Below are 22,798 nucleotides of genomic sequence, written 5' to 3' on the forward strand. Positions count from 1 at the left end.
GTCTGTAGTGTGTCTTCTGGCTTTTCTCTTTGAAAGAGGAAGAGCAGAATACAATCTGTGGAACGTCTTCATTTTAGGAAAGTGCAAAATATGAGGCTGCAAAGGTCCTGTGGAGATGGTATCCAAACACAACAAAACCAACCACTCTGTAGATCTTGTCCCGTCTGCTATTTGAGACAATTTATTAGCTGGATTAGCCAAGTTTGGGGCAATTTATGACTCGCTCAGCCTGAATATTTTGATTTACATCATTTTTTTTGGCCTCAGAAATGACATTGGACTTCTTCAGGTCAGCAGCTGTTTTACACGGGGTCAGGTAACATTAGAATAACATTATAAAGAGCGGGCAGATTTATACTTCATATTTTAAAAAAGGATACATTTTACAATGGTTTTGTAGTTTATTTATAGCAACTGATGAGTCTAGTAGACAGACCTGTGCTGTTTTCAGACATTGGACATCTTTTTCTTTTTTAGTCAGATTTTATAATTTGGGGTTCAAAGTTATACAGCAGATTGATTAGGTTTTGTAGCAACTATCTCACTGAAACAAACAAACAACAACAAAAAATAAAATCTTAAATGGGCTCAAGATTTATGATTTATTAAGACAGGTGGCTGCACATTAAAGCAGTAAGCACTTGTGCTGAAACTTGCTAAGGATATGGAGGCTGCATGTCTAGCGGTCTGGCTGTGTGTCGTGGTCTGGCTGTGTGTCTGGTCTGTGTGTCCTGGTCTGGCTATGTGTCTTGGTCTGGCTTTGTGTCCTAGTCTGTGTGTCCTGTTCTGGCTGTTTGTCCTGGTCTGGCTGTGTGTCCTGGTCTGGATGTGTGTCTTGGTCTGGCTGTGTGTCTTGGTCTGGCTTTGTGTCCTAGTCTGTGTGTCCTGTTCTGGCTGTTTGTCCTGTTCTGGCTGTTTGTCCTGTTCTGGCTGTTTGTCCTGGTCTGGCTGTATGTCCTGGTCTGGCTGTGTGTCTGGTCAGTGTGTCCTGTTCTGGCTGTTTGTCCTGGTCTGGCTGTGTGTCCTGGTCTGGCTGTGTGTCTGGTCTGTGTGTCCTGTTCTGGCTGTTTGTCCTGGTCTGGCTGTGCGTTTGCTAGGTGTCCGTGGAGAATCAGTATAATGGAGAGTGTTCAGTGCTGAACAGGTTTATGCTTAGCTGTTACAGTAATGTAGTACACATTACCTGCTGCTGTTGTGTAAATCCCCTCTGTCAACAAAGAGGCATGTCTACCCTTTTACACTCAAGTTATTGATAGATCAGAATATAGGTCTAAATAGAGGCTGTCTGTCCGTCTGTTTGTCTGATCGGGTGCACTTAAAGAAACATGTTTCCGAATGCATAGGAACTCAGTGCCTGTTGGAAGAAAAATAAACAAAAAGAAAAAAAATACTGCAGTCGTTTCTGAATATGAATAACACTCATAGTTTTGTAGTCATCAGAGCCAGAATCAGTGATGCTGTGCTGAAGCTCAGTATATGACAGTTTTGTAGTCATCAGAGCGATTCACACGAATGCCAGGTATTGATAACCTTTTTCATCACCTGATTTTCTTAAAAGAGATGCAGCACTGAAAGTGTGTTACCATCTGAAAAGGGTATACTTTAGAGGAAAAGTCACTGCAACATCGCTAAAGTAACATTGAGGACTGTGGCTTCAGAAATCCAAGTTCAGGGTGCAGCGGTGCCACACCCCTGGTCTTAAATGTGCTCTAGACTAATGCCCTGGGAGCTGGTGTAATTGAGATTAAAGCTTATCACACGCAGGAAAGCCTGTGGGTCACATGTGATTCAAGATTCATTCACATGGAATCGTGAGGCGGTTCTGGGGTTCCATATGCATTCCTTCTCTTCAGGCTTAAAACAAAACAGATACTGATACTGGAAACAAGACCATTGTTGAAGGTTTGAATTTGCTGAGATCCTTTTCCTTTGCGTTTATGTTTTTCCTAACAGTAAAACAAATGTCAAGATGAAATCCATATCCAGCATATGATATTCTATTAACAATTTGAATCAATTCAGTTTGTAGTTACCTCCTCTTACTCCCGTTCTCTACTCCTAGACACTCCAATCCCCCCTCAGGCACAGCTGCAGGGTTTTCATACCGGTGAACATCTCCAGATTAGCAATAAATTAATCAATTAATTAATCTGGAGATGGTCACCTTCTGCACAGTGTTTACAGGGATGGGGCTCCCATCCCCCCTCCACGCTGCCAAACAGCAACAAACTAAACACTTTTAAATAAACACAAAATACCACATGCACACCAATACTAACAATAACAAAACATTTAATTTAATAAACATAAACAATACTTGTCTCTTAAATAATAATAAACACAATACATTTATATGCAGAGCTTCGCCCTGCCCGCTGTTTACACGCAGGGCTTTTTGGCTGCCCTGCTACACTCAGTTACAACAAACATTCAAGACAGGACTGTTGTAAGGAACTTACCTGTATGTAAGCAAGAGGATGAGGATGCCTATCTAACAATTATCTGGTTGTGGTGTTCATATATTTGTACTATATTTGACTTTGAAAATTGTAAATATTAAAGATGTGAAATGTACTATTCAACCTGTGAACTTTTGGTGTGAATGTCTTGTACCATTGAAACCCTCAGCGCTACATGTACTGCATTCTCAAGCCCGTGGACTCATATTTCTATCCCTGTTGTTGCAATGGGCCCAAAGCTTAAGATGCTATTTAATACAAGTCTGTTTGATAGATTAAATAAAGATAAACACATGCATGGAACTGTTTATAACACTTTCATGCATACAAAACCTTATTTAATCCATGACATTAAAAACGTTTTTAAAGCTTTATGAATTGGTCTCACTGTGTGCTTTTAGAAGTGCGTATTATTATTATTATTTATTTATTAGCAGACGCCCTTATCCAATGCGACTTACAATTGTTACAAGATATCACATTATTTTTTACATACAATTACCCATTTATACAGCTGGGTTTTTACTGGAGCAATCTAGGTAAAGTACCTTGCTCAAGGATACAGCAGCAGTGTCCCCCACGGATTGAACCCACGACCCTCCGGTCAAGAGTCCAGAGCCCTAACCACTACTCCACACTGCTGCCCGTAGTACTGTATTTGTGATTAGATGTGGGTGATAGCGCTTCACTGCAGCTCTCTTGTCTCTGAGTCTCTCTTCCTGTCGGTAACAGCTTGACCGTGACGCTACACTGTCACAGCATTTTAAAGTCTTAACCATGTCAAGTGTTTCAAGAACATTCTTTTGGGACACTACAGCTTTAACGAATACACATTTTGACAAATAATGTTTTGAACAACTTATCTTCTCCAGATCTTAACTCTCAGGTGATAACCTGATACACAAAACAGGCACACATACTCCTAGGATTTAGAGTGCATGTTGTTGTATTGCTTGTTTTGGAATGTCACATGTTTTGTTTGAAGTTTACCAGTGAAACAAATCAAGGGCTGTGCGATTACAGTTCAATGTAGCATTGCTGTATTAGGATTGTGCGTGTGTGTGTGTTAATTACCAATTTATACAGTTGGGTTTTTACTGGCGCAATCTAGGTAAAGTACCTTGCTCAAGGGTACAGAAGCAGTGTCCCCCTCCTGGGATTGAACCCACAACCCTCCGGTCAAGAGTCCAGAGCCCTATCCACTACTCCACACTGCTGCCCTGTGTATGTGTAACTGATCCATTAAAAAGTAGCAGACATTACCCTGTTGCAAGCTTGTTTAGTGCTTTAGTATTACAGATGTTTCTCACTACTTCTGGTTATTGGTGCTGTCATGCTTATGTAAACGGATGCTCATGGCTGATGTTAGTGTTTATAAATACATGATCACTCAACTGAAATAAACTACTGGATTTTCTGTAAGAAGAAAGGATTGAAATGGTAACCAGTATACTTTAAGACAAGTCTGATTTATAGCTACAGAACAGTTTAGTTTAGTTTCTTCACTTTGTGCTCACTGGGCCAGCACAGGTACATCTCAATAGTGCAGCACTAATACAAAGACCTAAGTAGACCATACTCAATAATAAACCATACAACAATTATACATCCAAGCAATATCAATAAAAACACATATATACACACGTGTATACATACAATACACAAATATATGAAAAAGATACATATATTCTAATGATCTAAGCGCTCTAGTTCTATGTACTGTACCTGCAATTCACTGCTGTAACCCAGTTGCTCTAGTTCAGCCATAGCTGTACAGTAGTTAGAGTAAGATCCAGCGCCATCGGGTGATCAGCGACTTTGGATCAACTTTCCCTTCGTGTTGCCGGCAATATATACTGTAGCTGTTAACACTGTAATTCAGGCAGTGGCGTAGCTAGGGGATGGTTTTAGGGATTTGAACCCCCTCCCCGAAATTAATTATTTAACACTGGGACAAAAAAAATATATATCAGCCATGTGCATAAATCTCGAGCCATCACCATCAGCCCACCCCCCCCCCCCCCCCAGCTGTCTGCGCTTGATGTATCGCATTCATCTGCAACATAAATACTGTATGAATGGGAAAACTTGGTTGTATTTCTGGAAGGAGAATCTGCCCACTAATCAACGCGTCATAAAAACTCTATGTGGCTTTCATGTCACCTACGAGTCACTTCCTCCTATCCACGGCACTAGGCTACATGATGTCATCGTTTTTTCGCTACACTACGGATAGCTGTCAGCACCCACGGATAAGATCTCTGGACAAATTCATTATCATCAATAATTTGTCTGTTCAACTGCAATTTAAATCATCCACATTGTGGATTCTCCGTGCTGAATTAGAGTTTTCCATGACTGAAACAAACAGCGTGTTGTAAAAAAAGCCTCTGTAAGTTGGTAAACTTCTGTTCTCCGATGCATTTGTTCTTCTGTCTTTACAGAAAACAGGTCACTCACAATTTTTTTTTTTTGCATTTTAGCTGTCACCGATTTACATGCTTGCTTCTATCTCATTCGCTGACCTACACAGCTACACATAAGTGCTACATGCATCCATAACCAAACAATGTACAGATACTCGCAGATATGTATTTTCAGTGCATGTCATACTGCATTTAATCAACACCTAATCAAGTGTTTTTAAATCCATTTCTAAGATTTCACAGACTTTTCTTTTTCAAATTCACAATTTTCACGATTTCCGTGACCTCTGTGACAAAATCGTAGCTTTATTTATAATCACTTATACCTGATTTCTAAACTAAAGTGTTACCCTGTAGCTGTACAACAAAAGCTGCTGCCACTTACTAAAACAAAACACTTTGATCTGCTGTACAGAAGCTTGGGTCACTGAAGTCTATGACAGGAAAGTAGAATTGAAGAGCAGCTCTTATACACAGTAAAAACACGATGCAGTATTTGAGTAATTGCATTAAGTACCACTCAGCATGATTGCAAACATCTTAAAAAGGTTAAAGGATAAGAAAAAGAACCATGGAAATGCTATTTGAAGCTATTTCCTCTGTTAATTGATCCTCCATAACTTTCAGACACTAATGTCTGGTTTCACAAACCCCGATCACCACTAATAATGGACTAACTTGCCTAAGGCGCCAATCTGGCTTGTGAAACCACAAAAACTGAGGCAAAGTATTAAATTACAGCAAACATAACAGTCACACTGCCCTGAACTGTTTTAAGGGCGGGAGCGTCGCATTGGCTTTGGTAATCCAGAGGATTAGCGTGGCAGAATCGTCAGGAATAGTTTCTTCTCACCTGTCCTCTAGGGGGCGGTAGCTCGACATGGCCTCTGGGAGTAAAGAGCCAATCAGCTCGGTCGTAGGATCGGCGGGATGCCCCGCTGCTGTTGCTGAGCTTCTATTGCGACATCATGTGTGTACACATTTGGACATTCTAAACTGAGGAGAAAAAAACGGGGGTAATTGAGTTAGCCGGGCAAGCAACTTCAGGGTCTCCAGTGAGACAGTTTTTTGTTTAAACCCTGTTGAACTTGCTTAATCAAAGCGGCTGCGCCACCTGCAAGTAAGAGATCGGTGCAAACAAAAAAGTGATAAAGCATTCGCTATCCCACTGCAAAGTTTTATCAAGATGCATGTTTAAAATTGTAATCGCACACTAGCATTCCTTCTCTTATTATAGAGAGAAGTCCCTGGCACAGTCTGTTACAAAAGATGGATAAACAGTTCCAGTATACACAGAACATTAGAGCACAGCAGTCACCATACAAATGATATTAAGAAGGACTGAGTTCACATAAGGTATGTATTCATGGGAAAGGTTGTTCTCACAGGGAAACAATATGCTTATTTTTATGCTTTTTAAAGTCACTTGTAAGGCATTAAATATGCATTGTTTGTTAATACCGTGACATTGTTAATTTTTAATTAAAGGTAACGTTGTTATATCAACGACCTGGAAAGTCCCTTGTCGTTTACAGAAGATCTTTTTGTTTTCTAGTTATATTTTTGGGTGAAGTTTTCAGTAGGTTCTCTGCCCAACCGCAGAGTTGTTTTTGCGCTTCTATTGCAGTATCATATGGAAGCCATTTCCCTTCTGGGCTTGAGAAGCAGGAAAGTGAAAATGAAAAAGTGGCTTCTTTGGCAGGTTGAATTTTAATTTGAGTCACAGCTGATGCTCTGGCAATGCAGCTTCTACCGTCCTAAAGAAGCCTGGCTGACAGTACTGAATCACTTTATAATTATTGGGGTTTGCTTGTATTGTACATTTTCTGTGTAGTCTGTATCTGGTGCTTTATGCTCATGCATGACTCAGCTGGCAAACGGACAGTGTGTTCTATTTGTAAACCATTTGATCCATGCAAAGCATAGTGGATCAAAAGCTTTAAAAACTGGCCTGGTATTTATAATTGGCCAATCCTGGAACGTGCATTTTTACTAAATAAATAAACAAACACAAACAAACAAAAATCCTATAAGTTACTGAACTGTGTCATGAAGTTGTATTTACACACGAGCCAACCTTTTCAGAAAGGCTGTCTACTCTCTCTCCTTCTGTCAGTCTCTGTTTTTCTATAAACATGAATATGCATAACCCGGGATTCAGGTTAGATAAAAACCATACACTAAGTGTAGCTGTTCAGGCTTTGTGCAGACACCTGTCTCTGATATTGGGGTCATATATGAGGAAACCCAACAGGGGAAGCATTGAGGATGAGAAGGCGAAAACAAATGAATACTTTATATCGGTTTTCACTAGGGAGGACATCGATATCATGTCCCACGACACAGACAGCCCCCCGGCTACGCTGAATACATTTAGTGTGATTCAAATAGAAGTACAAAGTGGGTAGGGGGCTCTCAACACCGACACTAGCCAAGAGTCTTTAAAAAGAAACAAGGACAATCATTTCCAGTTTGCTGGTGGAGATCTGTGACACATCTGTAAAGATATTAAATAAATGAGAAACTACATCCCATCAGTTTCACCGGCACTTTTATTATATTCTCATGAATCAACATATTTCAAAGCACCGGCAAGTAGAGCAGCTTCTGATCCAGCAGCTGGGAATCGCATCTTACACAGCCCCTTATCAACAGTTATACATTCACAAGGATTGTCCGTGTGCCAGTTATCTTAAACATACAGTACTGTATTGAAGAAAGTTCAAAGCCTGACCTGAAAGGTTTTTCCGCAGCTGTAAACTAGCCTACATATATCGTGTTTGTCTATCATGGCTTTTCTTGTTCAGCTAATACTATATGAATGGCTATCTGTAAGGCTGCCAGTGATAGAGACTCATTTGGGCACTCCCTTGGCACTGGTATCATGTTCAAGGTGCAAGTGGATAGTAAGAGCCCATAAATGAAGGCATTTTGCTTCACTTTCCCTTCATTTGAATTTGGGGCAAATGTCATGTATGCATAGGTTTGTTTAATCAATTGACTTTTTTTTCTTCTTTTGTTTGAGACGCAGTGTAAAAAATCTCATGAACTTTCATGGTTAGACCTTTATCTTTGCTTAACTCATGAAGCTTTGCATTTAAAAACACTTAATACAGTAACTGTGCTCATTGATTTTGCTCAGCAAAACCAAATCTCATCTCAGATCCATGCAACCACACATTAGGATACAATACACTTTTTGTTTTCCTTTTGTTACCTTGGCTCTTCTTAATTAAGCAAATTAATTATGGTTCTGGCAGGGGACTCACTTTAACCTCAGTTCAAATCACGAAAATATCAAAGCATATTTTAGGATAAAATTGTCAGTCGAATAGCTAGTATCTTTTTTGTCCTTCGATAAACAATAGGTCCAATAATTGGCAAGGAAGGGGTTTATTCATCTCGATCTACTATGCCCCTTCTGTGCAGCAGAGTTTGCTTTCTCCTCTCCAGCCTCCACCTGCTTTGTTGGCTGTCCTGCCCCTTGCCCATGGCTTCCTTACGGTCAGCCTCTCCACTTACCTGTGAGCTAATTTATGGGTAGGGGTACCTCGAATGGCGAAAGAATGTAGTGTAAAATATGTATAATGTAGTAGTGGTGTCCAGTCTGTTTCAATAAATAATCTATTGTATAAGTTTCCTGACTGATTTATACAAATCATTCTGTTAAAATCACAGGCAATGATTTGTACAGCTCCCAAGATCCTAAGAATGTACGTTATGTGTGTTGATGTATTTGTTTTTTGAGTAGTGCATAACCGAGCACCTCTGCCTTTGCATGTTCCTTATCCAAGGGTGTCCTTGAAAACCAGATGGCTCATCTCAATGGGTTTTTGTCCATGTGAAATCTATTCAATAAATGAAAGAGTTAACCTCTACTCAAAGGGCAACAAGTTGTTCAGTGGCTAGAGAATTGGGATTATGTGGAAGCCTGACCCAGATGTGAATCAGCCCCATCTTCTGAAAGACCCAATCGGTTGGATAGGACAATGGCGGCCTTGTGAGCCATGGTGGCAAAAACAAATACTGCCCAAAGTGCTTGGTCCACCAGCTTACATTGTGTTCATATTATTATTCAGGAATGTGTGCATTAATAAATGTATATTGTAGTTTTCCTTGGGCCTTATGCATACATCAATGGTTGTAAGGTTGCAGATTGTTATAACAAAGTCTTCCAGCAAAACCCTGAAAACCTCCTCGCTGGCTATCAATAGATGAACGTAATCATGTGCGAGCGCACATTGGGAGCGATTTGGAGAGAAGCACCCTTCTACAGCCACCAAGAGACAAAATCAAGTACTCAAGAGAAGAAAATGCAGTCATGAAAAGGTCTGGTGGCTGGCTCAGTAATTTCAATTTCTGAAACATCAACTCCAGCATTTTTTGGATGATTTAACAGGGCTCTTTCTTTTGTTCTTATTTATTTATTTATTTATTTATATTTATATAGCGCCTTTAGCCAAGGCGCTTAACAATTTTTAAACTAAACGGTACAATCAAGAGAAAATGGCTGAAGGAAGAAGGTATGTTTTTTGGGCAAGGGTGAGGAAGTAGAGAGTGTTGCTACAGTGAGAACAGAGGCTAGGGCAGGGTTGGGCAAACAGGCAGGGTCCTGACCGGGGGGTTAGGGGCTAGGGCACGCAGTGGGATGGTCTAGGGTGAAAAGATATGTTTTAAGGGAGGAGCGAAAGCTGCGTAGTGTAGGGGACTGTTTTATATTGAGCGGGAGTTTATTCTTATGTTTTGCAGTTTATCTTAAGGAGACATTGTTCTCATAATTCAGACAATGTATTGGCTCCATGACTAACTCTCAGTGTAGGTGACAGATGGAAATCATCACAGCATGAAAGCTTTTGGTTTTGGTGTGACAGAATTTATTATGCTTGATTTTAACTTCCCAGACTCCTCTCAGTCCCACCAGTACAGTGTAAATGTAAACAGTTCTTTACTATAGCAGCAGCCCAAACCCATGTTTTCTAATTGGCATCAAATATTAATATTATGACAGTTTATATCAGGTTAATTAAAGTCTATAAGTGTAATTATTTATCCTAGCATTTTGTTTCTCCTTGCATATTTTATCTTTCCACTTTATCTCCTGATAAATCATCTGTACTGTAGTGTTGTAGTCATAGTGTAAACTCCTAACACATTCCTTCTCCAGTTATATTACCATGGTTCTTACTTCTTGCTGGGGCAGGTTTATAAATAAAATCTATCTTGCTTGCAGGGAGTACACTTACTGTGTGTTAGTTTCTCAAGACCTGTGCTCTGCCATGTACAGTAAAAGATGAATGTTTCAACTAAGCTTTGTATTTGGTGGGGTGCCAATGGCAGAGTGGTTTGAAATGACTGTATTCCACATTTCTGCACATATTCCAAGCTTGGCCAGGACTCGAGCAGGGCTCAGAATAAAGTTGGTAGAAATGTTCCTGATTTCTGGTCTGATTTGACAAAGCAGGGCAGCTGTGTGCGAAAGTTACTTTGTAAGAAATGAACAGAGTTTGTGGAAGTTAAATGTTGTAGACAGCTAGTGATTGTATTTTATTGTGCTTCTAATCTTATTGTGCATTGAGCGGATGGTTATGCAGATTCATGATATTCTGACAATACTTCTCTCAGCACAAAGCGTACCAGCGATACACTTTTGCTAACAAATGGGAAAATTTGCAGTGGTATTTCAAGAAGCATTACAAACTCACAGACACTGGCATGTGCAAATCAATGAGTAGCTGATGAAGTTACTAGTTTATTAGTGAGGTTGCTTGAATACCATGTTGGTATCAATTGCTGGCATTGTTATGGTATCCTCTGCATGACTAAATTATTTACTGAACTTCTTCCTGAGGAAGACCTACAATAAATGTGTGAGTCAGCAGTGTCCTTGCCCAGGGACATGGTGCTGAAACCTGTGATGGATTTCTAGAGGGCATTGCTGACAGGATTTTTTGTGGCCGTGTCCATCCGTGGCAACTAGGTGTGTGAGTGAGTGATGGAGCAGACAGCAGAGATCAAACAAGGACAGGGATTGCTTTGGACACCACCACAAACATAGAGCACCTCTGGGGGCAATGGGTGTGTTGAATTTCACATGGTAACACCATGGTTACACAACCTGCTGAAGATGAAAGAGTATTGACCTTTCACAAGAGCATACAAATACCATCCCATATATCACCCTGGCTTCTTCGCTGACAGCCTACCTTGTTAGAGCAGACTCTGAACTCCATGGGGTCTCTTTTAGAGAGTCATACAAAATGTGTTAGCTTGCCATTGAGAATAGCAGAGCGGCTTGGATCAGATGCAAAGCAAATGCAGCAACCATGTTATCCTGCTATACTAAAACAATGCAAACTTAAGAGTGAAGCATGAACATCCACCACGTTTAGCATGTTAGTTAGCATGTGGTCAGTTTTAAACAAAGGCTCGGAGTTGCTGTGTGGTTAAGTAAGAACCGATTCAAGTTCCTTGGTAAGGAAGCATCATGTCAATGTGTTGGTTGTTAGATTCTCTGTGTAATGTGTATATAGCAGACAAGCTTTAGCTTCACATACATGTCTGCCTAGATTCCAAAGGTGGTGAACAGCAGCAGGTATTCATTGTTCCCTTAACCAATTAAATACCAAATTCATTTCTTTGAACAAATCAAAATACAAGCTGTATTTATTTAATTTGATACATTCTAAATCAGCATTTCTTAACAGAAAAAAATGCAATTTTTTTTCGTTTGGGCTACAAACTGCTGCGTCCTGTTTTGAGGACAGTCATGTTAGACGTGCTCATAATCAGACCAGTGAAATATCACGCTGAGCACATGGGTAGAAAAACGCTGAGATATTTATCATTTTTAGGCTTCAGTTTCTTATTTTATATCGAGGTGTCGTAAAAACATCTGAAGGGCTATATTTGCAGAATAAACAGTTACATTTAGACTTAGTCACTGGGGTTTGAGAAACATTGCAGGTGTGTTATTTAAACAGCTGCAGTAACACGTGGGGACGTGCAGCGCTATATTGTTCTGAACCCCGCTGCTCACTCTTTAACATCTCTGTCATGCAATCCTGGACCTCAAAGACAGCCACATTGTGTGCTGCTGTCGTGACATGCACTGATATCCATGGGGGCTGAGCTGAGACCATCACATTCACTTCACTCGGTGACCTAATCTGGGTTCAAACAAACCCAGGCTCCCAGTAATGAGAGGCACACCATCGAGACGTGAGTGCACTAAAACCTTCTGGCAATTGTATTCCTACTCTACATTTCCCAGACTTCTTTTATATGATGGTTCTGTGGGATTTCTACAGAAGTCCTTTTTCTGGATTTTTAAATTCCAACCCTGATTTGTAGTTTTATGTCTCAGTTCCTATCTTAGCCTCTCCGTAATTTCCCATAGCTTACTCCTGTTTGAAGTTCTGCCATGCCTGCCTGGACATCTCTGTCTACTGCTTTGTGAGATTCTAGGGAGTTGAGTTACCAGCGAACACGCATGTTGATATTGGATTGGGGCCAGCTGCCTGCAGACAGCTTTCCTCTGTCTCCTGTCCCATACAGTGTTCACAGATAACGAGTTCCTGGACTGATCTGCTGAGAGCAACAGCTGTCTTGTGTAATAACTGGTTAATTGATGTTAACTTACATTAACCTTTCTTTAATAGACATTTACATAGATAAAATAAGCATTTGTCACTTGCTGGTAGTGAATGTATTGATTAGGTTATAGGCATCGTATGTTCAAGGTTTAAGCACGGTCCTTTCAACTGCAGAATAGCACCAGGTGTAGGTGTGTTTAGTACAGGGAGTCTCCCCAGTTCAAACCCAGTCTTTTCAATTGAGACAAATTATTCTGCAATATAACATTCAGATTCCTAACTCTTTTAGGTTATGTCCACACTATGCATTTAAACTGTGTTAGTTGCCTTTAAGCCGGCTTAAAAGTCCTAAGTACAATTTGCATCTACACTATGCAGTGTTTAATACCGTACTTGTAAATGTATGTTTAAGGAAAAGCTGTGTCAATGGGGTATGCTTTTTATTTTATTTTTCAGTCGCTGTCAGAGTCGAAGATTCTTTTTTCTTGTCCGCTTGGTTGGTGCTGTTGTTGATAGAGGATGATTGTAAATCTTCACAGAGACAGATGTTAAAAGTGCCTAAAAACCATGAATTGTGGGTGTTCATCCATGTATTTTATATATGAACCTTAAAGGTAAAGCTTGCATAGTGTAAAAACAAAGTTTATTAATACAATATACATGGGGTTTCTTAGGTAACAAGTAACAAAGTCACAGTAATTAGTATCTTAGATCAAACTTAAATGTTCAACACCACTCAAACCCAAATAAAAACTTTGAAAATAATGAGACTTTAGTTTAAGAGTTGACTTTATTCAAAGTGACATTCCTAAAACCATCACTAGTGTAGCTTATACAGTAACTCACAGTATCTCCGACAGTACTAGATTGCTCACACTAACTCACATTGCCTGTTCATTTGATCTTACTGGGCATAATGGACAGTCCTGCATTTATTTGATTTGTGTAATTGAACGTGGTATTTTTAAAATGTGATCAATTGTAGGATTATAGGACGGCAAACATATGTGTATGGCAGAGTATTATCGGAGTAGAAGTGAACACACCAAGCCTGAAAGCAGAGGTCTGTTGATATCACCCACACACAGACGTGCACCGTGCTATAACTCTATTATTCATGAACAGGGTTTCCCTGTGATGTGTTGCGGAATACAGAAGGTGAAACGTGTGTTCTGATTCGCTGAAATTTATTTAGCAGTAAAATCCAGATATGGCGTGACAACAAGTTAGTCAGGTGGTGCTGAGCTGGCAGAAAGGTACATGCTGAGAATCTTTTAAATGATTAGGATCTGCCAGCAAACTATAATTTATATTTTATCAAGTGCTGTATATTTAAACAACAATGCTAAGTTCACTTATTTATAAACTGCTGTGCAAATAAGTGTATTCTCACGAATTCAGTCTCCTGGCTGTCGCAGATATGGTATTTGGCACAAAGTTCTTTTTTTAGACACTGACGTCTTTCAATTGCATAATAATGCGCCAGCATTCACATTTATTACAATATCATTATTTTATTGGTTTCTTCCGTCTGAGGAAGATGTCTGTGTATTTTATTACTCAAAATATTTTGTATCCTTTATTTTCTTTTGTGAAAAATATATATTTCGAAGATATCTTAAAGACCTTTTTTGAGTCTGTTCCTCGTGAAACATTATGTCACAGCCTATGAGATCTTTCTTCCTGCCCGTAGCGATGAGCAACAGGTCAGACACAAGCCTCACGAGTCAGGAATGTTAGACCACATCATGCAGTACATGCTGATTAGGATGGTCTCTGTTAAACGTGGTGGCCACACCCCAACACATCAAAATGATCTGAATTACTTTGACATTTTATTAATGCATGCCAGGTTTAGGGCTTCCACTTTTACAGATATTTATGAATGTGTGCATTAACTCCATGAAACTTAACTGTGTAGTCTAAACTGATAGACTGTTCCTAAGACTTTGCAAAGAAGCTCAAAGAATCTGGCGACCAACTGCACAGGACATGATGAGGTACTGAAATGATGACTGTAGTATGGTCAAAAATGTATTCTATAATCACACTTTCTTTAATTACACCTGTTTCATATTTCACTCCCAAATTACATTTTCACAACTTAATAAGGCAGATGTCAGGTCGAGATTGCTAAAACAGTGCTACTCTTTTCGTAAGCAGTACAGATGTTAAGCTAGGCAAGGTTGCAGGCAGGAAACTCTAAACTGCCAGTAGTATTCAAACCAGGCGAATTTATACCGTGCTGTTTAGAGACAAACCAGTAACATGGGCTGTCCAGGTGTGAATGCCTGATAATAAATAAATGAATATGATGGGTTGCATTGCAATTTCCAAGATCACTGTTTTGTTTCTGTTCTTCAATCCCACAGGTGCTGCTTATCTTTGCCAAAGAGGACAGCCAGAGCGATGGCTTCTGGTGGGCGTGTGAGCGGGCGGGGTACAGGTGCAGCGTTGCACGCACCCCAGAGTCAGCGCTTGAGTGTTTTTTAGACAAGCAGCATGAGATAATCGTCATTGATGCCAGGCACGCCAGATACTTCGATGCAGAAGCTGTCTGCAGGTAAAAGTCTTCCTTTTGTAAAGAAAGTCCAGAAATCACCAGCAGGATAATATAGATTTAAAGGGAGACATGACTTCAATTTGTCTCAGTTCGGGTTGATCATTTATACCCGGTTTTGTTCAAGAATAAGTTAAATGTATTTAAAGCTATACTCTCATATACAGTATGTAATTCTCTTCCCATTGTAGTACAATTCACACAGACAGTAACACATGACAGGTTGTCCGGTCATACTAAGAAAATAGTGCACAGATACACCAATTGTAGCTCTGTGAGCATTTAAGGCTTACAGTATAGCAGCCCTGTAAATCATTGTAATGAATCTCCTGCAAATAATACTGAAATCAGCATATGAAACACGTGTCTCATTCTACTGTGAGGTTAGCGGTTTCCTGCCAGCCCTTTACTCTTTGTTCAATGTAATGGGTTGAGATGCCAAGCCATTTCATGGTTTTCTTTAAACATATTCACGAATATTTTTTTTAAAAGCTTTAGGAGGAAAAATAAGCATTTTTAGTACTAATGTGCTAATGGCCAGTCTAAACGGGACTTGAAACAGTAATGAGCTTCTGTAATAGCACTTATGAAAGGATGAAAGGGACTCTTGTGTTGTCACCTGTTTTAGGTCTGCGCTTAGACTTTGCGTCTCGGTTTTGTAGCCAGTAAGTATTTTTTTGTGCTGAGCGGCTGTGAATGATTTATTTAGTAGTTACTGGATGATGCGATAGATTTAATATCAACAGGGGGAAGGGTATGCAAGACTGGGTGGAAATAACTCCAGCTCTCTCAGACAGCATTCAGGTTCTCAGCCAGTGTCAGTGGCTGCCATAAGGGAGGTGCTCAATTTGCACAGGAAAAACTGGTGTGCCTGATACCTGAACTGCTGCAGTATGCAATACGCATGAAAGATATACTGTACCGGTACTTGTAAATAGTCTTACGCCCTTGCAAAAGATTACAATTGTAAATGCATAACAAAGTGTAATCAAGCTTAGTGAAAGCATGGTAAACTATAGGTAAACATTGGAAAGCATGTTAAAAAACAACATTATTATTATTTATTGATTTATTTATTAGCAGACGCCCTTATCCAGGGCGACTTACAATTGTTACAAGATATCGCATTATTTTTACATACAATTACCCATTTATACAGTTGGGTTTTTTACTGGAGCAATCTAGGTAAAGTGCCTTGCTCAAGGGTACAGCAGCAATGTCCCCCATCTGGGATTGGGCCCACGACCCTCCGGTCAAGAGTCCAGAGCCCTAACCACTACTCCACACTGCTGTCCATGGCAAGACATTGAAAACTGTGGTCTAACCATGGCAAAACCTTGGAAAACAGCACAATTACCTTTCAGATTTTACTGTGGTAAACTTTTACAAGGGGCACTGAGCAGATAAATAAAGATTTAAAAAACAAACATTCACTTAACTTCAAAAGCAATACTGGAGCTTGCATTGCATTTTAAAAATGTTAAAATATGATTGAAAGGCTTTCAGATGAAAGCTAACTTGTGTTTTAAAGACGAATTGACTGTGTTTTGTTAAGTAATACAATATTACTGGTAAACCAATGAATATACTTTTAATGCTGTTTTAATATGTATGTCTTGTTATACAGTGGACTTTCACCACAACCGCATACTGTAATTATTGTATTATTGTTACTATTTCTTAGGTCAATCCGCGCTACCAAACCTTCTGAACACACTGTAATACTAGCTGTGGTACCACAAATGTAAGTCCTTCAAGGGATATTTTATATCATCTACAACATTTTCCTAATATATAATTCTTCACCTGTTTAAAATCCTATTATGTGTGTTGTCCATGATTAAATATTGTTGTTTCTGATGGTAACATTATTTGCCATGCTTACCAACTATTCTCGTAAGCATGGGGCAGTATTTTACTGTTGCACTGTGCACTGAAGCTCATATGTGGGGCATGGTGCAACACTGATATGCTTCCCAACCTCACTTCCATACAGTAAGCCTTGAGCGTTATTTTCAGAAGCAAGTTGTCTAGAATAGATAGCATACAAGAATAACGATCTGAGCAAGAACAGAGAGCTGTAGATTACACGAGGCATCCCTTTAAGTGCCAGTGCTTTATTTCTTGTTTATTTTGACCATTCTCTGATGTAGTATTATGAGATTTCACATCCCATTGTTTTATTGTCAGCATATTCCTACCTTGTATTGGAAGTAATGCAATGTTTTACACCTTCCCCAGAATATCTGACATTTTTCACTGCATTTCATTTGAGTGTATTTTGGGTGGGGGTGGAATAAGAGTATTTATTTTATATATATGTTTTTCTATGTAGACAACCTGGTCAAGAAGAGTCTTCAGTCCTGCCACTTCTCAACGCTGGATTCAATAGGGTATGCACTTAAAGATGCTGCCATTAACCCTTCATATCATCACATGTGAATGTTTCTAATACTGTAGGTAGATATGGAAACAAACATACATATACGTATTAAATATACTATGTGACATTCACAGTCTTGATGTTTAGGTCTTTGACTCCAACCCAAACTATAACTAAAATTGCAGGGAGTTTATGGATGAAAATAGGCCAGATATAAAGAATTCTGAAATGCCCTTTAGAAGCTCTTTCTCCAGGTACAGTAAATTGACTTCTTCCAGAGTCACACAGCTTGTTCTAGTTGCGAGTCGTTAGCAAGAATGCTCTGTTATTGTTGCTGCACACTACCTGAGAAGTGTATAGAGCACAGACTCCTATACTATACCACTTATACCATAAGTGCCAGAAGTGGCTAAATTCAGCGTATCAATGATAATAAATAATGCTTTTTTTTCTTCTGCAATATCATTTCTAAAAAGGCAATGCCCCATTGGGGGGTTGAATTTGAGTTATCTACTGTTACAGTACAATTTGGCTTTCAATAAACAAAAAAGTTTTTTAGACAGCATTTTCTGCACCAAGCTTCTCTCTCTCTCTCTCTCTCTCTCTCTCTCTCTCTCTCTCTCTCTCTCTCTCTCTCTCTCTCTCTCTCTCTCTCTCTATATATATATATCCCTATATATATATCCCAGTGACTCCCTTATTCTCTACAAGTACCCCTTTTAGTCCAACACAAACAAGCAGTCATGCAGATTCAGACTTCTGACCCTGCATCTCCCAGTTCCCAGTTATAGAAGGATTCGGGCTTCTGACCCTGCATCTCCCATTTCCCAGTTATAGAAGGAGTTACAGCTTTTTCTAATCCTGTTCATGTTTCTTTTTTTTCCCCCACAGAGATTCTTTGAGAACAGCAGTACCACAACTTGTTACAATGAGCTGATTCAGTTAGAGCACGGGGAGGTGCGCTCTCTGTTCAAGCTACGGTATGCACAATTTACTTAGCCATGTGTTGTCTTTCATTTGATTATTTAATTGCAGTTAACCAGATGTACAGATCAAGAACCAGCATGCTGTTTTCAGCAAGTTCCTCATGGTACTTTATGGTAGTATCTGTCTGAAAGACTTACCCAGCAGAACAGAGAAATAGCATTACCATAATTAAGCCAACATACCATTTGCTAATGCTTAGTGATTTGTGCACGTAAACGTATATTTTCTATAAAAGAAAATTAAGGGGTAGATGTACTAAAGTGTTGCATCTGTCGCAATAGTCGCAAACCAGTTGCAAACGAGTCGGAAGTCCTGGGTGAAATGTACTAAACATGCGCAATGCTGTTAGTGACTTTTTAGGGAATGCTTTACGACAGCAGTTTTTCTTTGCTTTTCAACCTTAGATGAATATGTAATTATGGGTGTGTTTGCATAAATTTGCAAAAATGGGGCAGAGATAGTGCAAATGAGGGTTCACAAATATTATAATGCCGACAGTTGCGACACTTACAATTGCATCAGTTTGTTAAGAACTTTTGAAAGCAGTTTTAAACAGTCGCAATTGTTGCTGGCATTTCCCAGTCCGCTTTCTCTCATGCGTTGCCAGTTGTGCTCAATGCATTTTTGAGGCGAACACCCAAGTACCTAATTTTCACTGAAGTCAGGGTGTCCTTACAAGACTCGAAAACAAATTTCTATGACATTTCTGGTTTTCCCAGCATGTTGGGAGCAATAGACTGCACACATGTGCCACTAACCCCTCCAGCCCATTGTGAGCATCTGTATAGGACCATGATCTACTGTGTGTTAATTGTCTAGGCTACTAAGTAGGCCAAGTTAAAAATAATAATAATGAAAATAAAATTTTAAAAAAAACCTAAAATCATTTAATTTCACAATTTTAAATAATCTTTTATTCACCTTGTACACCAATGTGTACAATGCAGCAGCATGATTTATTTTGTGTTACAAGTAGGCTAAAGTAAAAAGAAAAGTGTGCTAGGTATTCATTTGATTTTACTACTGTACTGTATACTCTATAGGCCTACTGTACAGATTCATATTTTTACAAAATGTAATGTGTAGCCTACCCAAAACACATTAGTGTTATTTCAGTGCAATGATTTATATTTAAAATACACCAAGAACTGTAAATGTACTGTATGTGTGTACAATTTTATTGTATTTTTTTTAAACCGGACATCTCCTTATGTCGGACAAACATGTCTGGTTTAGCGAGGAGCTACTGTATGATTATGAAAAGCTTTTTGGGGGTGAAGGTTGGGGCACCACTATAGAATTTGATGGGATTAAACTGCCTTTCATTTTGTATATATATATATATATATATATATATATATATATATATATATATAACAGTATTAAAATAGGTAAAATGAAGACGGAACAGAATGCATTGTACAGATGACGTTTACATTTAACAAAAGCAATGTTATTTGGATTCTTGCACCCATATAGACGTTATCCTTCGGGCCCCCTCTGCTGCAGCAAACCAAACTCAGCTCCCGCTATTTAGTTGAACAATGTCGCACAACTCTCGCAATGTATGCTAGAGATCTCACTCGGAAGACATGATAAATATTTAAATTTGTATATTGCAGCTCTTTTCAGTAACATATTTTCTCTTAGTGCATACGACAAAATGTATACTTTGCGAATTGAAATGCAAATTATGTTTGTGCTGCGACTGGCCCATCTTAATATGTCTACCCCTAAGTCTTTACTGGCTGCAAAAACTGGCCTGTAAGATCATTTGTACTGTACAGTGTGTTTTTGTTAGCATTGCTAAATTCACACACACATTAACACCATTAGATTATGGCGAGTGAGTCAGTGATGTAAATGGACTAAAATGGAACTGGACCTGCCAGAGTATATTAGTGCAGTTACTTGTGATAAATATTTGCCAACAGCAAAAAAAACATGGATGTTGTTCTTGTAGGAGACTTACTGCCATCCTTTAATCTCACACATTTCTGTAGTTAGGGCTGTTTTTCGTTATGTCAGTACATTCTCACTAATATGGTAGAAGTTATTATCACATACTCAACGATGCAGTATCTTTTTATCCAACATATGGAAAGAATCACAAAGATTAATCAGATTAAACTCAATGGGTGTGTTAAGTAAGTGAGCCGCTCAGAGCAGCTCAGTGAGTGAACCCTCTTAACGGCATGTTCAGTTCCACTCCCCCTGAGCAGCTTAGAGCTCTGCAAGACAGATTTCACTAGTGACCCGAGCGAGCAGAAAAAGTTAGGCTACTCAAAGCACCCGCTGCCAAAGGAGCTGGATGTATAATAATGATGTCACAATGGTAAGCAATGGCAGCACCCTATCACATATCTGATATCTCCAATGCCTATATATGTATTATTTGTTTTACAACAATATTTAGTTTAGAGCTGTTTCAACATGAAACGTCAACATTTTGATAAGGGTTCAAAAGTCCCAACTCCATTTACTCCAGTGTTATTTGCACCATTATTTCTGAAATAGGAAAGGCGCACACTAAATTTTCAAGACTTTTGAAATACAATGAAAATATTCACGGGCCAGGTATTGTTAAATTGTTTATTTCTAGTTTTGTAACATTAACGGGTCCTTTTCTCTTTTCAGAAAAAAAAAAGTCTATGAAAATGACACTTTGAAGTAAAAGGCTTATTGAATTTCCCATAGTATGATTAACAGTTTCTGGTTCCATTCAAGTATGAAACATGTTTTATATGAAGCGTTGTTTCCTTTGTGATAGGGGTCATAAAGATGAATATTTTGATTTGATGGTGGTGTTTTTTGGTTTGTTTGTTACTTCCAGAGCCTGTAATTCCGTGTTTATCGCGTTGGAGCACTGTCAAGAAGCAGTAGAAATAACCAGTGAAGACCACATCATACAGGTATGGTGACAGGCAGCATGGGTTCTTATTGCAGCTGATAGTATTGTAGATACAGACTTCGTATAATATGGTTGTTATATTGCTGTCATGATGCTTTAAGATATTGGCTTGTGATGTCTTGAATGATTCACTTTGTCTAATTCTATTATGGGTCGAACAAAATCCTTTTTGCCAGTGGTCATTTGACTTTGTTTTTCAAATCAGAAAACCTATTGACTTGTTTGCGCACTGTGAATGTAGGTTACAGTGACCTAGCTGTACTGACACCTGATTGGCTGAGCAAGTGAAGCCTATATCTTGGGAATCAGTTGTCTTTATAGAATATATATTTGTTACAATACATATGCAATGACTCTATCATTTATTTTTTTGAGATGCAATATGGTATGTAAAGGAGCCTGCACCATTCGCGGTTCATTGCCCATTTACAAGCACAGACTCAGGACACAGTGTGGGTGTTTCTGAATGAATTACTATGCACTGGACCACAAAGGCACTTTAACGTTAGTATCCTGGAACTCTGGATTCTGGAGACTAAAGCAGAGGGAACACAAAGCCACTTTGTGGCTTGGAGCTTAGTTTCAGGAGACTAGGTTTCTGGCCACTGCATGGCACACCAGGGGAGACCTTGGGGATTTTATACAGCAAAGTTGCCTCAAACTAGGTCTCCCATGTCTCCTGGAACCAGGTTTCACTGTAAAAAAGTGGTTTTGTGTTCCCTCATCTTAAAGTCTCAAACATCATAAGTCAACCACAGCGTCTAGAGTTCTGTAATGTTAAAATAAGCCACTCAGCTCAATATAGCATTCCATTATCAAAACACTTTTCAATACTGGTTCACAGTTTTCAGCTTGACCGTCTGAAAATGGATATTCGTACTTTCACGTTGTTATTTAATTTATTTGTTTGTTTATTGTTCTTCCTATTCATAATAAAGCACCTTCTTTTAGAGTGAAACAGCGCATGTGTATTACATTTCAAAATAACAAAAAAAGGTTTGTTTCTTACAGTATGTGAATCCAGCCTTTGAGCGGATGATGGGTTATTGTAAAGGAGAGCTGATAGGAAAAGAGCTGACTGTGTTACCTAAAAGTGACAAAAACAGGGCGGACCTCCTAGACACCATCAACATGTGCATCAAGAAGGGAAAGGTGAGTGCAGGAGGCTGCAGTTAAGACAATCTGCAAGACAGGCAGGGCTGGCATCACCCAATAACGTTACCAAACCACAAGCAACTCACTCACTTTCCTTTAGGGGCTTATTTTAGGGCCATTTTAAAAAATGTAACCTTTTTTTCTCTTTTGGAATTGTTTTTTTTTTTCTAATAGAGTAAAAAACTTTTGAAATCTGCCACACAATGTGGTCTATTCAATTGATCTGCACAGTGTTATCTAAATACGGTTTAGATAAATAAAATAGGTCAGTTTGCTCACCAAAGTTATGGAATAAAAAAATAAACATCTATCTAACAGGGCATGT

At 39.1% G+C, this 22,798-nt stretch overlaps 1 protein-coding gene across 3 annotated transcripts in view; it reads left to right on the forward strand.

The window, feature by feature from the left end:
• LOC117973415 (high affinity cAMP-specific and IBMX-insensitive 3',5'-cyclic phosphodiesterase 8B-like) overlaps positions 1 to 22,798 on the forward strand; it is a 75,141-nt gene that overhangs the window by 36,371 nt on the left and 15,972 nt on the right. For all 3 annotated transcript variants that reach the window (XM_058993763.1, XM_058993725.1, XM_058993691.1), the window contains 6 exons: positions 14,850 to 15,040; positions 16,722 to 16,781; positions 17,373 to 17,430; positions 18,312 to 18,400; positions 21,241 to 21,319; positions 22,330 to 22,470. In XM_058993763.1, the coding sequence (XP_058849746.1) occupies positions 14,850 to 15,040; positions 16,722 to 16,781; positions 17,373 to 17,430; positions 18,312 to 18,400; positions 21,241 to 21,319; positions 22,330 to 22,470 (618 nt within the window). The remainder of the gene's footprint in view (positions 1 to 14,849; positions 15,041 to 16,721; positions 16,782 to 17,372; positions 17,431 to 18,311; positions 18,401 to 21,240; positions 21,320 to 22,329; positions 22,471 to 22,798) is intronic.

Source organism: Acipenser ruthenus, chromosome 1 (genome assembly GCF_902713425.1).
Source record: "Acipenser ruthenus chromosome 1, fAciRut3.2 maternal haplotype, whole genome shotgun sequence".
Lineage (NCBI taxonomy): Eukaryota > Metazoa > Chordata > Actinopteri > Acipenseriformes > Acipenseridae > Acipenser > Acipenser ruthenus.